Raw genomic sequence first — 12,017 nt, 5'->3', positions numbered from 1 at the left:
TTACTGTCTTGGATAAGACTCATCAGAGTTTCTCAGAAATGTCATTTTCCTTCTGTTTAAACATCCTGTCACTGTATAGGTCCAGATCATTCCACTTTTATTCTGACAGAATTGGTTTGTGTAAGTGCCTTACATCTGCAGACAGTACCACTGATGGTAGAAATAGTGCAGCTGGACAAAGTAATGCTCAGCTCAGGCATGGCAGCATCTTCAGCTGCCCCATTTGGCTTTGGTGTCTGGGAAATGAAGAAATCAGAACAAGCTTTAGACTACCTGGCTAGCATTAGAATTCTGTATTTCTGACATTTAAGACAGAGGTGGGTAAGCTAATACTGTATCACATTTGGCAAGAAACTAGCCAGGCATAGTTAGATAATGAAGTTTTTTGGTGGAAGGTGGGGGTGTTTATGTTGGTTTGTTGGGGTTTTTTAATCCCCATGGGTTTGATTTAAAATGTTGCTTCTGAAATGTTCATTGTGATTAGCTATCTTAAGTAGTTAATAGCCCTCAAATAAATAGTTACAATTGGGTTTCTATTGATTTGCTGATTTCCCAAATCTTATGTCTTCTATGTATGCAATTGTAACCATCACAGCAGCAAGTATTGATATAGAAGTCCAACTATATGTCTGTTCTGGGGATCAGCAGCATAGACAGATATAAGGAAGCTCTTTATTGTGAGGGTGGTGAGGCACTGGAATGGGTTGCACAAGGATGTTGTGAATGCTCCATCCCTGGCAGTGTTTAAGGTTTAGTGTGAGGCATCCCTGGTCATGGCAGGGGAGTTGGAACTGGGTGATCTTAAGGTCCTTTCCAACCCAAACCATTTTGTGATTCTGTGATCTTATGTCATTCTCCTTATCCTGTTTGAAGTTGTCAGGAGAGAGGGTACTAGGATGCTACTGTAACTGCTCTACACTAGATTCATACATTCTTCTGGTCAGCAGGTTGGATCAAGTGCCTTCTGAGGATTTCAGGTCTGTTTAGGGTTTAGGGAACTACACTGTTTTGAGAAAGGGATAACTAGAGTCTGATTTTGGGGTTTGTTTCTTTTTTACAGTAAAGTGAAACTCATTTCACTGGGGCAACAATCCATCCAAGGTGTGAAATAGTGTTTGATTAATTATCATCCTGTGTATAACGTGCATTTAAATATCAAAAGAATGAAAAGGGCTCCAGTGTAAGGTGGAAGTTTTCAAGTAACCATTAGATGTGGCCGGTTTGAACTCCTGCCCAGGAGGCCTATGACTGACCTTGATCTACCTAAAAACTGGACTATATTTAAAAGTCATTCTCTCCTGTCTTTCATTTCTCCTGGCATGTGGACAAGCTCTTTCAGGAGCCCTTGAGTTTGCCAGACCTCTGCCAGTCACTGCACAGGGGACACCACATCACACTGTGTAACTCCTTTCTCAGCAGCCCTGTGACAGATAAAGCTGACGGGTGCTCTGCTTGCTCCCAGAGGAGCAAATATGCAGACCCAGCCTGCTGTGAAACAGGACTTAAGTGGCTCAGGACAGCGAGCTGCGGATGATGGGCACAAAGTTGGTTAACCAGTGTTTTTCATATCTAAGTAATACACCTTCCTCTCTGCAACCATATTAAAACAAACATTCTGGGAATCTTTTTATTATGGTTATACGCTGTATGCTTCACAGTGCTCTATTTCCTGGAACAAGGAAGTATCATAACATCTGTACTGTTTAAAGAGATTGGATAGCAAAATAATATAGAGGGATGAAACCTCATTTTTCTAATATGTGGCAAGTACCAGTTTTCAATAAATACTTTTCCTTGAGGAAATTTACTTTGCGTAGTTACTAATCATACAAATGCCCAGGTGTGTTGATTCAGAGTCTTACGGTTGAGATCCCCATGGCTTGCTGGGCAAGAGAATCCCCATAGTGGACTCTGTTTTGATGTTGCTAGTAGATACACTCTTGGGTTACATATATATTAAAATGAGAGGTTTGCTGTATTCCTCTCTCATAAAACAAAGCCAAGGCTTACAGCCTTCTCCTCCTTTTCCTAATGTCTGATCATTAGGGAAAACTCAACAGTGTGGTTGGAAAAGACTGATAATCATATCAGTGCCTGAAGTCAGACATGTTGACAGGCAAAGTAACTTTAACAGTGGTGAAAAATTAGACCTCCAGATCCAAGCATCTAACCTGGGTTAAAATTGGAGCTAGATTTCCTATTTACAACTCTACCTGACCTTTGTTTAAAATAGACTATGAAGTAGCAAGTCATGGATGTACTGTCAGGAACTGCTATTACCAATCTTCCCAAAATCAAAGCAGTGAGATCTTGCTTTGAGCAGTTCTTTCTAACCTGCATGTTAGGCTGTTTCTCCCTGGGTGAACAGCAAGATTCTTGGTGCTCCCGTAGCTCTACTGGAGATGTTGCTTGGAAAACGTCTCCATGGCAAATTTGTCAAGTTTGAAGTGCTTGTGTTGAGTTGTAATTGTGAGTTGAATCCCAGTACTTAAGAGCTTAAAATAGAATCTATCAGTTATTAATTGTATACTTTTGGAGCTTGTTGCAAACTCAAAGGAAATCCGGTGAAGCACAGGCTCATACAAAGTATATTTAGAGAGAAAGACATACAAAATTACCATGAGGAATGTACATAAATTCAACTATTTTGTATTGTATACATTACACTGTATACAATACATAATACATAAACATAATTAAAGAGTGATGCATCATTAAACATTAAACAGTATATAAATGTCAAAATAAAGAAATTACAGTTTTCCATTTCCAAGTCCTTTATAGCACAGTAGCCTCTGCTCCTTCCCATGGCAATCTTCTGAGCTTTAAGTGATGTATAAAAGCTTCATGTTCCATGGAGTTCTTCATTTTTCTCTTGGAGTAAACAAGCATTAAAAGAGAGACCTTGTGTCTAGATGTAAGAGGCAACATTCTCACAAGCAGCCCAGCAGTGGAGCAGGCTGTTGTGCATTCTCTGTCCTTGAAGATTTTAAAGACCAGACTGAGTTAAACTCGAAGCAACCTGGTCTGACCTTATGGCTCAGCCTGGTTTGGGCAGTCTGACAGCACAAGACTCTGCTCCAGCTTCCTGCCAGTCCAAATTAACCTGTGACCTGATGAAATAATTATTTCTCGGTTCGAGTAAATATCTGCATCGAACATCTATAAATTGGCCATGCTTTGAGCAGTGTTCAAAGCAGATGACCTCTGGAGGGCCCTTTGCAAGCTATGACATTCCTGAGTTCTGTGATTCTAAATCCTTAGCAAAATGACATGTGAACTTTCCCCTTGATTACTCAAGATATTCCTGGCTATAGCACAGATACTATGCAGCCCTCGTCCTTCTAGTCCGGGACAGAATGCTCTCTGCACAGTCCTACTTAATAGCTTTAGAGCTGTTTTCAAGCTGTTTGCCTCATGCTTTTTCTCCTTCAGATTCTTGCATTTAGGCTGCTATAGTGATAATATTACTAAACTCGATAACTGCTGTTAAAGTGAGAGAGCAGCATCTGCCAGACACAGAAATACAATTACAGTTGAGCACTAATGGAAGACTGCAACAGCATCTGCCTTTCCTGTGTCACTTCTGTAGCCTGTCTGTATGCAGCTTCCCAGAGCAACCGCTAGTTTGTACATCAACATGTAATTCATTAGCTCTTCCGACGCCGCTGCTCCAAGCTGGACTCACCTGACAGAAGCTCTCCTAGTTATTATTGCACAAGAAACTAACTTCCCGGTAGTGCAGGAAGAGAAAATGTGTTTACTCTGTTGTGCATCTGAATTATCATGTAGTTATCTAAAATCAGCCATGACCTTATCTGCATGCCTAAGTTAGACACCATTGAATTTTGAGGAACAGAAGTCCAGATGCTATAACAGCATGTGCTTATAATTCTCCAAGTAGTAACACGAGTACTGCAGGACTGTTTTATGGATGGTGTTCAACTGGAGTTGCAGTCTTATGGATCAGAAATGAAAGGAGGCCTTTAAAAATCTCTGTGCTTCCTTCTTAACTCCTTATCAGCTTGTGACTTGCCTGTTTTAATTCACATTGAATACATTTCTCATCACCATCATCCAGTTTCCTGAGCATGGAGAAACACTTGAAGCTGGTTCAAGCAGACAAGATGATGATTTCACACTGGTTATCAGGTCACTGGTTGTTGAAGCACTGACAGACTCTTCAGTGGGCGATCACATAGTGAATTTTAGAGTAAATTTTAGAAAATTAGTAAATTTAGTAAATGAGTAAATTTAGTAAATTAAATTAAATTTAGTAAATTTAGAGTAAATTTTAGTGAGTGTCTAAATTCCCTGACTTGGGAATCACATTGCTCCCCTACACTCCAGGCCATTTTTAAATGGTCCTGGATCCTAATACAAGTATTTTGCCAGTAAATAAGCAGGGGTACAAACAACTCTGTCCTTAGCCATTCCTTGTCATTGACTGCTTTGATGGCAGAACCTGATCAGGTACTTCCATATTGGCGTTTCAGCTGTTCTCCCAAGTTGTGTTAAATCAAAGGTGACACTTGTTTCCCTGGAAATTTCAAGAAAAAATGCTGAAAAAGCATGAAAAACAAATTATTATTATTTTCTTTATACCAGGTATTGTATATCCTAAGGAATGTTCTCTGCCAAGGGTGCTGTCTTTGCTGCCCTGTAGTGCCTTTGAATATAGGTGAAGCCTCTGACTAGAGATACGATATAAAAGTCAGTTTGTACCCTGCTGTTACCCATGTAAAACTGTTACCCAGTTCTCCTCTCCCATACAAGTCTCCTATGCATTTTACATCTGCCTGTCTCTGGTGAGTTCTCATTTTCAGCAGTGGAGTCTGGCATGTGGGATGTGCCAGCCAGTTCATGGGGTGCCAAACATTCTCATTCTCCTCATGCTGTCATTGCTGTCAAAGCACAAAGCTCCTGAAAAGGAAAGAGAAGTTTTCCAGTGGCTCTGTGCAGCTTTTCTCCCTCATACTTTCCTTTTAGGCTTGTTGATGTACCTTGGGTGACTTCTGGTCCATCCTGTAGCACCAGCAGTTAACCTGCAGTCTCCAGCATGTGTTAAGGTTGCTAGGCTGCTGTTTCATTCCCCCAGTTATATAGTTATTTGCTGATAGTTTGATTACTGGACTTCACTGAGCTGAAAGTACATATATTGCTAAGGGTAAAAGCCATTATAAACATCCCCATTTTCTCTTAAAAAAACAATTTTTTTCATTTATTTTTGGGTTTGGAGTTCAAAATGTTATTTAAATGTTAATCACTTGAAACTGTGCTTGGGCATATAATTCAATTACGGGACCATCTTAATTATGCAGATGGTGCTTATGAGCAGCTGATACAATTACAGTGCCAATTCAGCATACATTTGTTCAAAGGGCTTAGCTGAAACACATTATTATTTCAGTGTGTGTGGACAAATGCACAGTTTCAGGAAACGGCTTCATGGAATTTCAATACTGCTCTGTTCATTGCTCTCAGTGGCGTGTAAACCACAAGGTCTTTAACCATTTGCCTGTGTTCTGTGGTGGTCCTAGGCTTGCAAGAAATGTCTTTATGTTCTTAACATGGCCAGAGGAATGGAAATGGAGACTGGAGTTCATAATCCATCATCCCTCTGGGCAGCAGGCAGTTTTATTTCGACTTGAATGTTTAACCTCTTTTTGAATGCTGCCCCACATCTGGAGGCCGTGTGTAAATCTCAGCCAATCAAGCTGATAACAAACTATGGAAAGCAGTGGAATTTACTTTCACCATGAATTGGTGCAAAATAAATACCCTCTAATGCTTGCTAAAATAAGACTCAGCTTTTAATCCTGTCTCTTCTTTTGGTGAGAGTCCAATCAAAAGGAACCTTCAGTCTGTTTTACAGCATGGCTCAGTGTTTAAGGAAGGTCAGTGTCTCTGTTTCCTAAAAGAGGTTTTTCTCATATGCCTTTGTGTTAATTTAGAAACATTTTCTTAGAGCCACTTTTAGCTCCCTGTGAGGCCAGCCTTGTGTATCTCATTAATAATTAGATGCCACTGGGGAGGCTGTGATAGTGAAGAAAGATTAAGCAAAGAATTGGGATTTATGTAGGGGAATAGTGATAGAGGGGATACATTAAAATAACAGAGTTTTTGGAAGGAACATAAACCTTAATGCTTCTGGCCAAAAGTCATACTCTAACTCTTAGGAAGTAGGAGGAAAAATGTTTTAGGGATTATTTATTCAGCTTTCTCACAGTTTTTTGCTTGCTTTCTCTCTCCCCACCCTGCCTCCCTTTCTTGCTGATTCTGATCAGAAATGGGACATTGATCTATGTCATGATCCAGCGAGTGTGGCCGCATCTGTATTACTACTGAGCACACTGTCTGTCCTCTAGATTTAAGGACTGCATGTATAGTGTATAGATGATACACAGAATGGATGTTGTCACCTCAGAAAACTGTGTAGGATCTGATTCCCACTTGCAAACAGCCTGTACAATCACTTCCCTGTTCCAGGTTGCTTTCTCTGATGCTTGGAGAGTGTGCCTCTGTACTTATGGCTAGTACAGGATCAGCTTCTTTCATATTTGGTATTTGGCTCCTATAGAACTGCCACAGATAATAACACCATGAACTCAGTCACTGAAAATTCATGCCAGGAAAACTTGCTACACTCTAAATTCTAATTTGCAGCATTGGGTTCATTCATGTTTTATTGAAACTAATCAGAGGATGGCTTCGAGTCCTGTGTCTTCCATGCAGCTCTAGGTCAGCTTTGCTTTGAGGGTTTATTGAGTGGGATCAATGGTGGTTAGACTTCAAGCTCTGCAAGTGAATAGTAGCTGAACAGTGCAGCTCTGCTGTGTGAGCACTTCTGAAGCATCACAGAAAGACATACTGGTTGTCCACATATACAAATCCAACTGTAGTTCGGTTATAAATTCTCTATTACTGAGATTATTTTCATGTTGGCTTTATGCTTTATCACAAGTACTGCTTGCAGCATAAAATATTACTATAATATTAGGGAAAAACTAGCATCTAGCAAAATAAATGGAAGTACATACTTGCTTTCAGTTTTCTTCCTGTATAACCTAAGTGCCAGGCATCCATCATGGAACCAATCTCTGCTGGTTTACAATGCCAGAAGACCATGTTGGACTAGTGCACGAGGGCAGGGGATAGAAACCAAAGGGTTTGTAATGCCAGAGTGCATGCCAGGAAATAAATCTCAGTAGCTGTTTCTAATAACATGTTAACCTGATTTCTATGGAATAAATAATGTCCAAGCTTGAAAGAGAAAAGTATAATGCACAAGAACTGGGAGAGAATGAAGACTACTTTGGGGCAGAATCTCAGGAGTCGAACGCATGGGAGGAACTGCTCCTGTAGCCTAATATGAAAATTACCCTTTTACTTTTGGTAGATTAAGTGTCATGCAATTATCAGTCACTGAAATACAGATTCCAGAGGGGTCAATCCTAGCTCTGCTTATGATTTCATAAAATTATTTTAGCTATTAGTTCATGCAAAAAAGGTAATTTCATTTATCCATCATTGCCTTCTTTTAGACTTTCTCTTATCTAAGGTCAAACTTCGGTTTTGACACCATAAAAAGAAGAAAATTTGGGTAAATTGGTATTGACTTTTCTGTAGGCTAGAAGGTGAGTTGGGCTCTCATGCCCTCTTATTCCAAAGCACTGCATTCCTTTTCTCCTTGGGAAAAGGGCTTTACACAAGTACTCCATCTTTTATGTATCACAATTGCCATAGCCATTTACCGCAGTAATGGGGCTCTGCCAAAACAGCAGTAGGAGCAGGGAGCTGCAATGAGGGTACAATGGTCCAAGGGTTTCAGCAGTGCGAAGGCAGGATGCTGTGCAGAGGAAGCACCATCTGGAGCAAAGTGAAAGCAGCTAACTAGCATGCATTTCTTCACTGAGTGGTATATGTGCAGTTTGTTGGAAGCTCCCTGTGCTGTTAGAGGTGTGTTTAAGATGGTATATTTGTTTGCTGAAGAACAGAGGACATCTTTTACTTTTTGCCCAGAAAGACACTAGTCTTCTGATTAAGTATTAGTGTGGTGCCTCATAGAGTGCCACAGTGTTGTAATATTAAGCTCTTCAAACTCATTGACTAAGTAGCAAGAATTTTGTGACCAATAAAACTGAGTTAACATCATATATTGTTTGCAATGTACCATTTTTGTCAGGTTGATAGTAGTTAAAGATGTGGGCTTTGGCTTTTGTGAGAAGAACAAGTCATTTCATTACTATCTTGTGAGTGTAAAATACTACATATGTAGATGACAGTGACAGTCTTAAGTGCCTTTATGACTGAGTGTCCTGGAGGGAGCTCCAGCTTCTTGAGACTATCTACTTGTTATATGTGACAGAACTCTAGGTGAACAATCTAAGAGAACTTGCACAAGTCCCATCCAAGGTTTTCTGGATGAACTGGCTGCTGTTTAGAGGTGCAAAATAAAATAAGGATGTAAATTGCCTTTGTGCTGCTTCTCCATACCTCCATAGGAATCTGGAGTAACTGCCATGGGGTAGATTCATAGATTAGTAGGACAGTGGAGGTTGAAAGGGACCTCAGGTGATCACTAGCAATGAGACTGGAGAACCAGAGCCTCCTTACTAGGTCAGAGAAGATTGCTCATGGCTTTATTCAGCATCATCTTGAAACCCTCCAATGATGAAGACTGCACAACTCCTTTGAGCAACTTGGTGCATGGCTTGGCTACTCTTACTTATGATAAGTTTCAGTCCAGACCCTACACTTCTCTTGTCTCTAAGGAGAATCAGGTTTTCTTTCTTCCCATGATTAAATTAACCTCACACTGATTATCAAAAGAGGACAAAATTCCAGGGTTTCACTTAGACTTAAGGCAGATGCTGGTAGAGAAAACTGGAATAAAAAAGGGTTCTTCTCACTGTGGACTTGATGTATGAGTGTGCACATGGAATTGCAGGGTGGGGAGTATTTGCAGTTTCTGTGTATATCCAAGCTGAAGTCACACAGCTGAAGGCACTTTCAAATATTTATGTAGTATTTTGAAGGGGGGGAGGGTGTGTGCTGCTGGGCATTAATAAAAAGGCACATTTTAAGTATTTTAAGTTAGCCAGCACTGTGACATGTATGTATATTCCCCCACTATGAGAATACTAATGTTGACTGTGGGGCTTTCACATTTTAAATGTAAGAGGCAAGTGAAGACCTTTAAATGTGGGTTGGCTTTGGTGACTGGGTTGATATTTCTTTTAGATTTAACTCCACAGTTCAGTCTTATCTTTATTTGATTATTTCAAGATTAATGAATTATAAACCCTTCCTCTGTTTCCAGGCTTCTCAATGCCAATAAGATCAACTGCCTGAGGGTAAACACGTTTCAAGGTCTGCATAATCTCAAGCTGCTATCTCTTTATGACAACAAACTGCAGACCATCAGCAAGGGACTCTTTGCACCTCTGCGATCGATCCAGACTCTGTGAGTATGAAGGCGTAGCATAAACGACAGCCCTCTCTTTCACTCCCAAAGCTGTTGCCTGTCTTTGCAAAGGCTTTTTAACAAAAACCTGTGAAGGCAATTGGAAGAGACCCCAATGACAGCAGCCCCTCCTTTTCTGACAGCAATAAAAGGCACAAGAAAACAAAGTATTGCATAAATTCAGCCCAGCCAGCTATCAATGCAGCCTGCCAATAGCGACATGAATGTCATAAGTGTTTTAAGCTCACAGAGTAATTCATTCATCCTGTTTGTAGGGAAGATAATATGTAAATTTGAGTCTGTACAATATATGAACAGCAGATTCTATTAAAACCATGGCCTAACAGTTTTTAATGGGCTAAGTGAGTTGGCATCTCTCCTTACTGGGTCTGCATCCTGCTGTATAGTTCCTGATTTCTGAAACCATGTACAACTCCCCCCCAGTTATGCTCCCCACCTCTACCATACTTTCTGCTGCTGCAACATGCTGTGTATGTAAAGAGATATATCCGTTAACAGGGGCGACAAAGAAGGTTCATTTACAGGTATATAAGATTTGTCAATCTTATGAGGCAACACCCTTAAGGTTTAAAAGTTCCTCCTTGGTTTCCATGTGGTTTTATTGGCATTCCTGTGGCCAATACATTGAATGGACTTGTTGCTTCACAGCAAGCCACTTTTTTATCCTGATTCATTCTTCCATTTCTAGTACTCCAAGTGATTGCCATCTTCTGCCTTTTTTCTAGAGCTACAGACAAATCCCGTATCCTGTCTCTATGTGCTAGTTTGTTCTTTGGACCTTTCACACCATGAAAGGCTCTATTACAACAGCAATCTTTAGTATCTTCAGGCACTTTTTGTTATGCTTTCACTTCCCACTCCTTGAAATCCCATTATATTCTGTACTTAACTCTGTTAAGTGACAGTTCATAAATATAACTGCAAACAGGAAAGAAGTTGCTTCAGGTGGAAAAAACACTGGCAGTAACAGAGCAGAGCTCTTGAGAGACTACAGCTTTACACCTCTGTCCAAACCAAATTGAAACATCTGTCTTATTTAAAGCTGTCCTTGCAGAGAGTCGTGCCCTGCTTCCTTGGAAGTTAGAGGGACTGCTGCAAGTCAGCTTAACTGAGATCAGAATCAGGTTCTGAGACAGACCTGGCAAACTCCCCTGATACAGTGCTCAACTTTGTCAAGCAGAGCAAATCATAACAGCAGCAGAGAAATGCTGTTTCTCTCTGAGATTTCTATTGACAAAGTCTAAATATCCATTTAGAATCAATGTGGCAATATCTATTTCCAATTGTGTGGGGAATACACTGTGCAGAGGATACAGTTAAGTTCTATCTTGCATAAACAGTTCAGTCTCAAAAGTAAAATATTTTTTGCTCCAGGAAAAAATGCATATAAAGGGAATATTATTCCACAGGATGAGTATATGCAAATATCTATTTAACTCTTGAGGAAAGACTTCTGGATCTCTTCTGCCTTTGCCCAGAGCCAAGATTCACTAATTACATTTGGATCCCTAGGAAACTGAGCTTGCCAATAAGATTTCTTTTAAGCCAGGATACAAAACGATCGTCAGGTCAGGTGCATCAGAAAAGGTTTCCCTCAAAAGGCATTTCAGGCTGTCAGGAGGAAACACAGGACCTGATGTCCTTTAAAGAAGGTTTTGCTTCCTTAATTTCTATTTCCCCTGCGAAAGGACTTGCAGCAGGCTTAATGAGCTCCGAAATGGGAGAGCTGACAGGATTCTCCCATTCATGTGCAGCTCCGCATGGTTTCCGCCAGGCCTGGGGTTTTGGGGGAAGCTTATTCAATTACCCTACTCTTCAGGTTGGCGTGTGTGAAAAACAATGATGGAGCACAGTGTCACAGGTCACTTCTGATTAAACATCCCATCCTTCTTGCAGACATTTAGCTCAGAATCCATTTGTGTGCGACTGCCATTTGAAGTGGCTGGCTGATTACCTGCAGGATAATCCGATAGAGACCAGCGGCGCTCGGTGCAGCAATCCGCGTCGCCTTGCCAACAAGCGAATCAGCCAGATCAAGAGCAAGAAGTTCCGCTGCTCAGGTAATTCATTTATCCAGGCTGTAGTGCACTTTCAATTCAGAAATAAGCAGGTCCAGAGAGCTTACTAATTGAATCTGCAGGACAGTGTTTGCTATAATGGATATTAGGGAGCATCTTTGAAAATTACATTTGGAAAATTCAGTTAGTTCTCCAGAAAGCCAATTACCTTATGGATTAAAAAGAAGAAAAAAGAGAGCATTCTGTATCTGACTTCTTGTGTCTCTTACAAACAAAAGAAAGAGAAATGCTTGTGACATTTAATTTTAAAGAATTACTGGGCTGTAAAATGTCTAAGGAAAACAACGAAAATGTATATGAATCTATGTAGCAAATGTATTTTGAAGGGGTGGAAGGTGGATGGATTGTCACTTGTTTTCAGGCAGAACTCTTATTGACCTTAATTAGAGCTGAGCTCAAGTTCTTAGACCTAAAAGGCTGAAAACAGTACGAGTAAGATTTTTATACCACTG

At 40.4% G+C, this 12,017-nt stretch overlaps 1 protein-coding gene across 2 annotated transcripts in view; it reads left to right on the top strand.

The window, feature by feature from the left end:
* Nucleotides 1-12,017, top strand: part of SLIT3 (slit guidance ligand 3) — a 499,607-nt gene that overhangs the window by 355,667 nt on the left and 131,923 nt on the right. For both annotated transcript variants that reach the window (XM_034066703.1, XM_034066702.1), the window contains exons 14-15: nt 9,323-9,466; nt 11,384-11,547. In XM_034066703.1, the coding sequence (XP_033922594.1) occupies nt 9,323-9,466; nt 11,384-11,547 (308 nt within the window). The remainder of the gene's footprint in view (nt 1-9,322; nt 9,467-11,383; nt 11,548-12,017) is intronic.

The sequence above is a fragment of the Melopsittacus undulatus genome, chromosome 10 (assembly GCF_012275295.1).
Source record: "Melopsittacus undulatus isolate bMelUnd1 chromosome 10, bMelUnd1.mat.Z, whole genome shotgun sequence".
In the NCBI taxonomy this organism is placed as follows: domain Eukaryota; kingdom Metazoa; phylum Chordata; class Aves; order Psittaciformes; family Psittaculidae; genus Melopsittacus; species Melopsittacus undulatus.
Note: the sequence above shows the minus strand (reverse complement) of the source record. Positions and strands in the feature narration are given on the sequence as shown.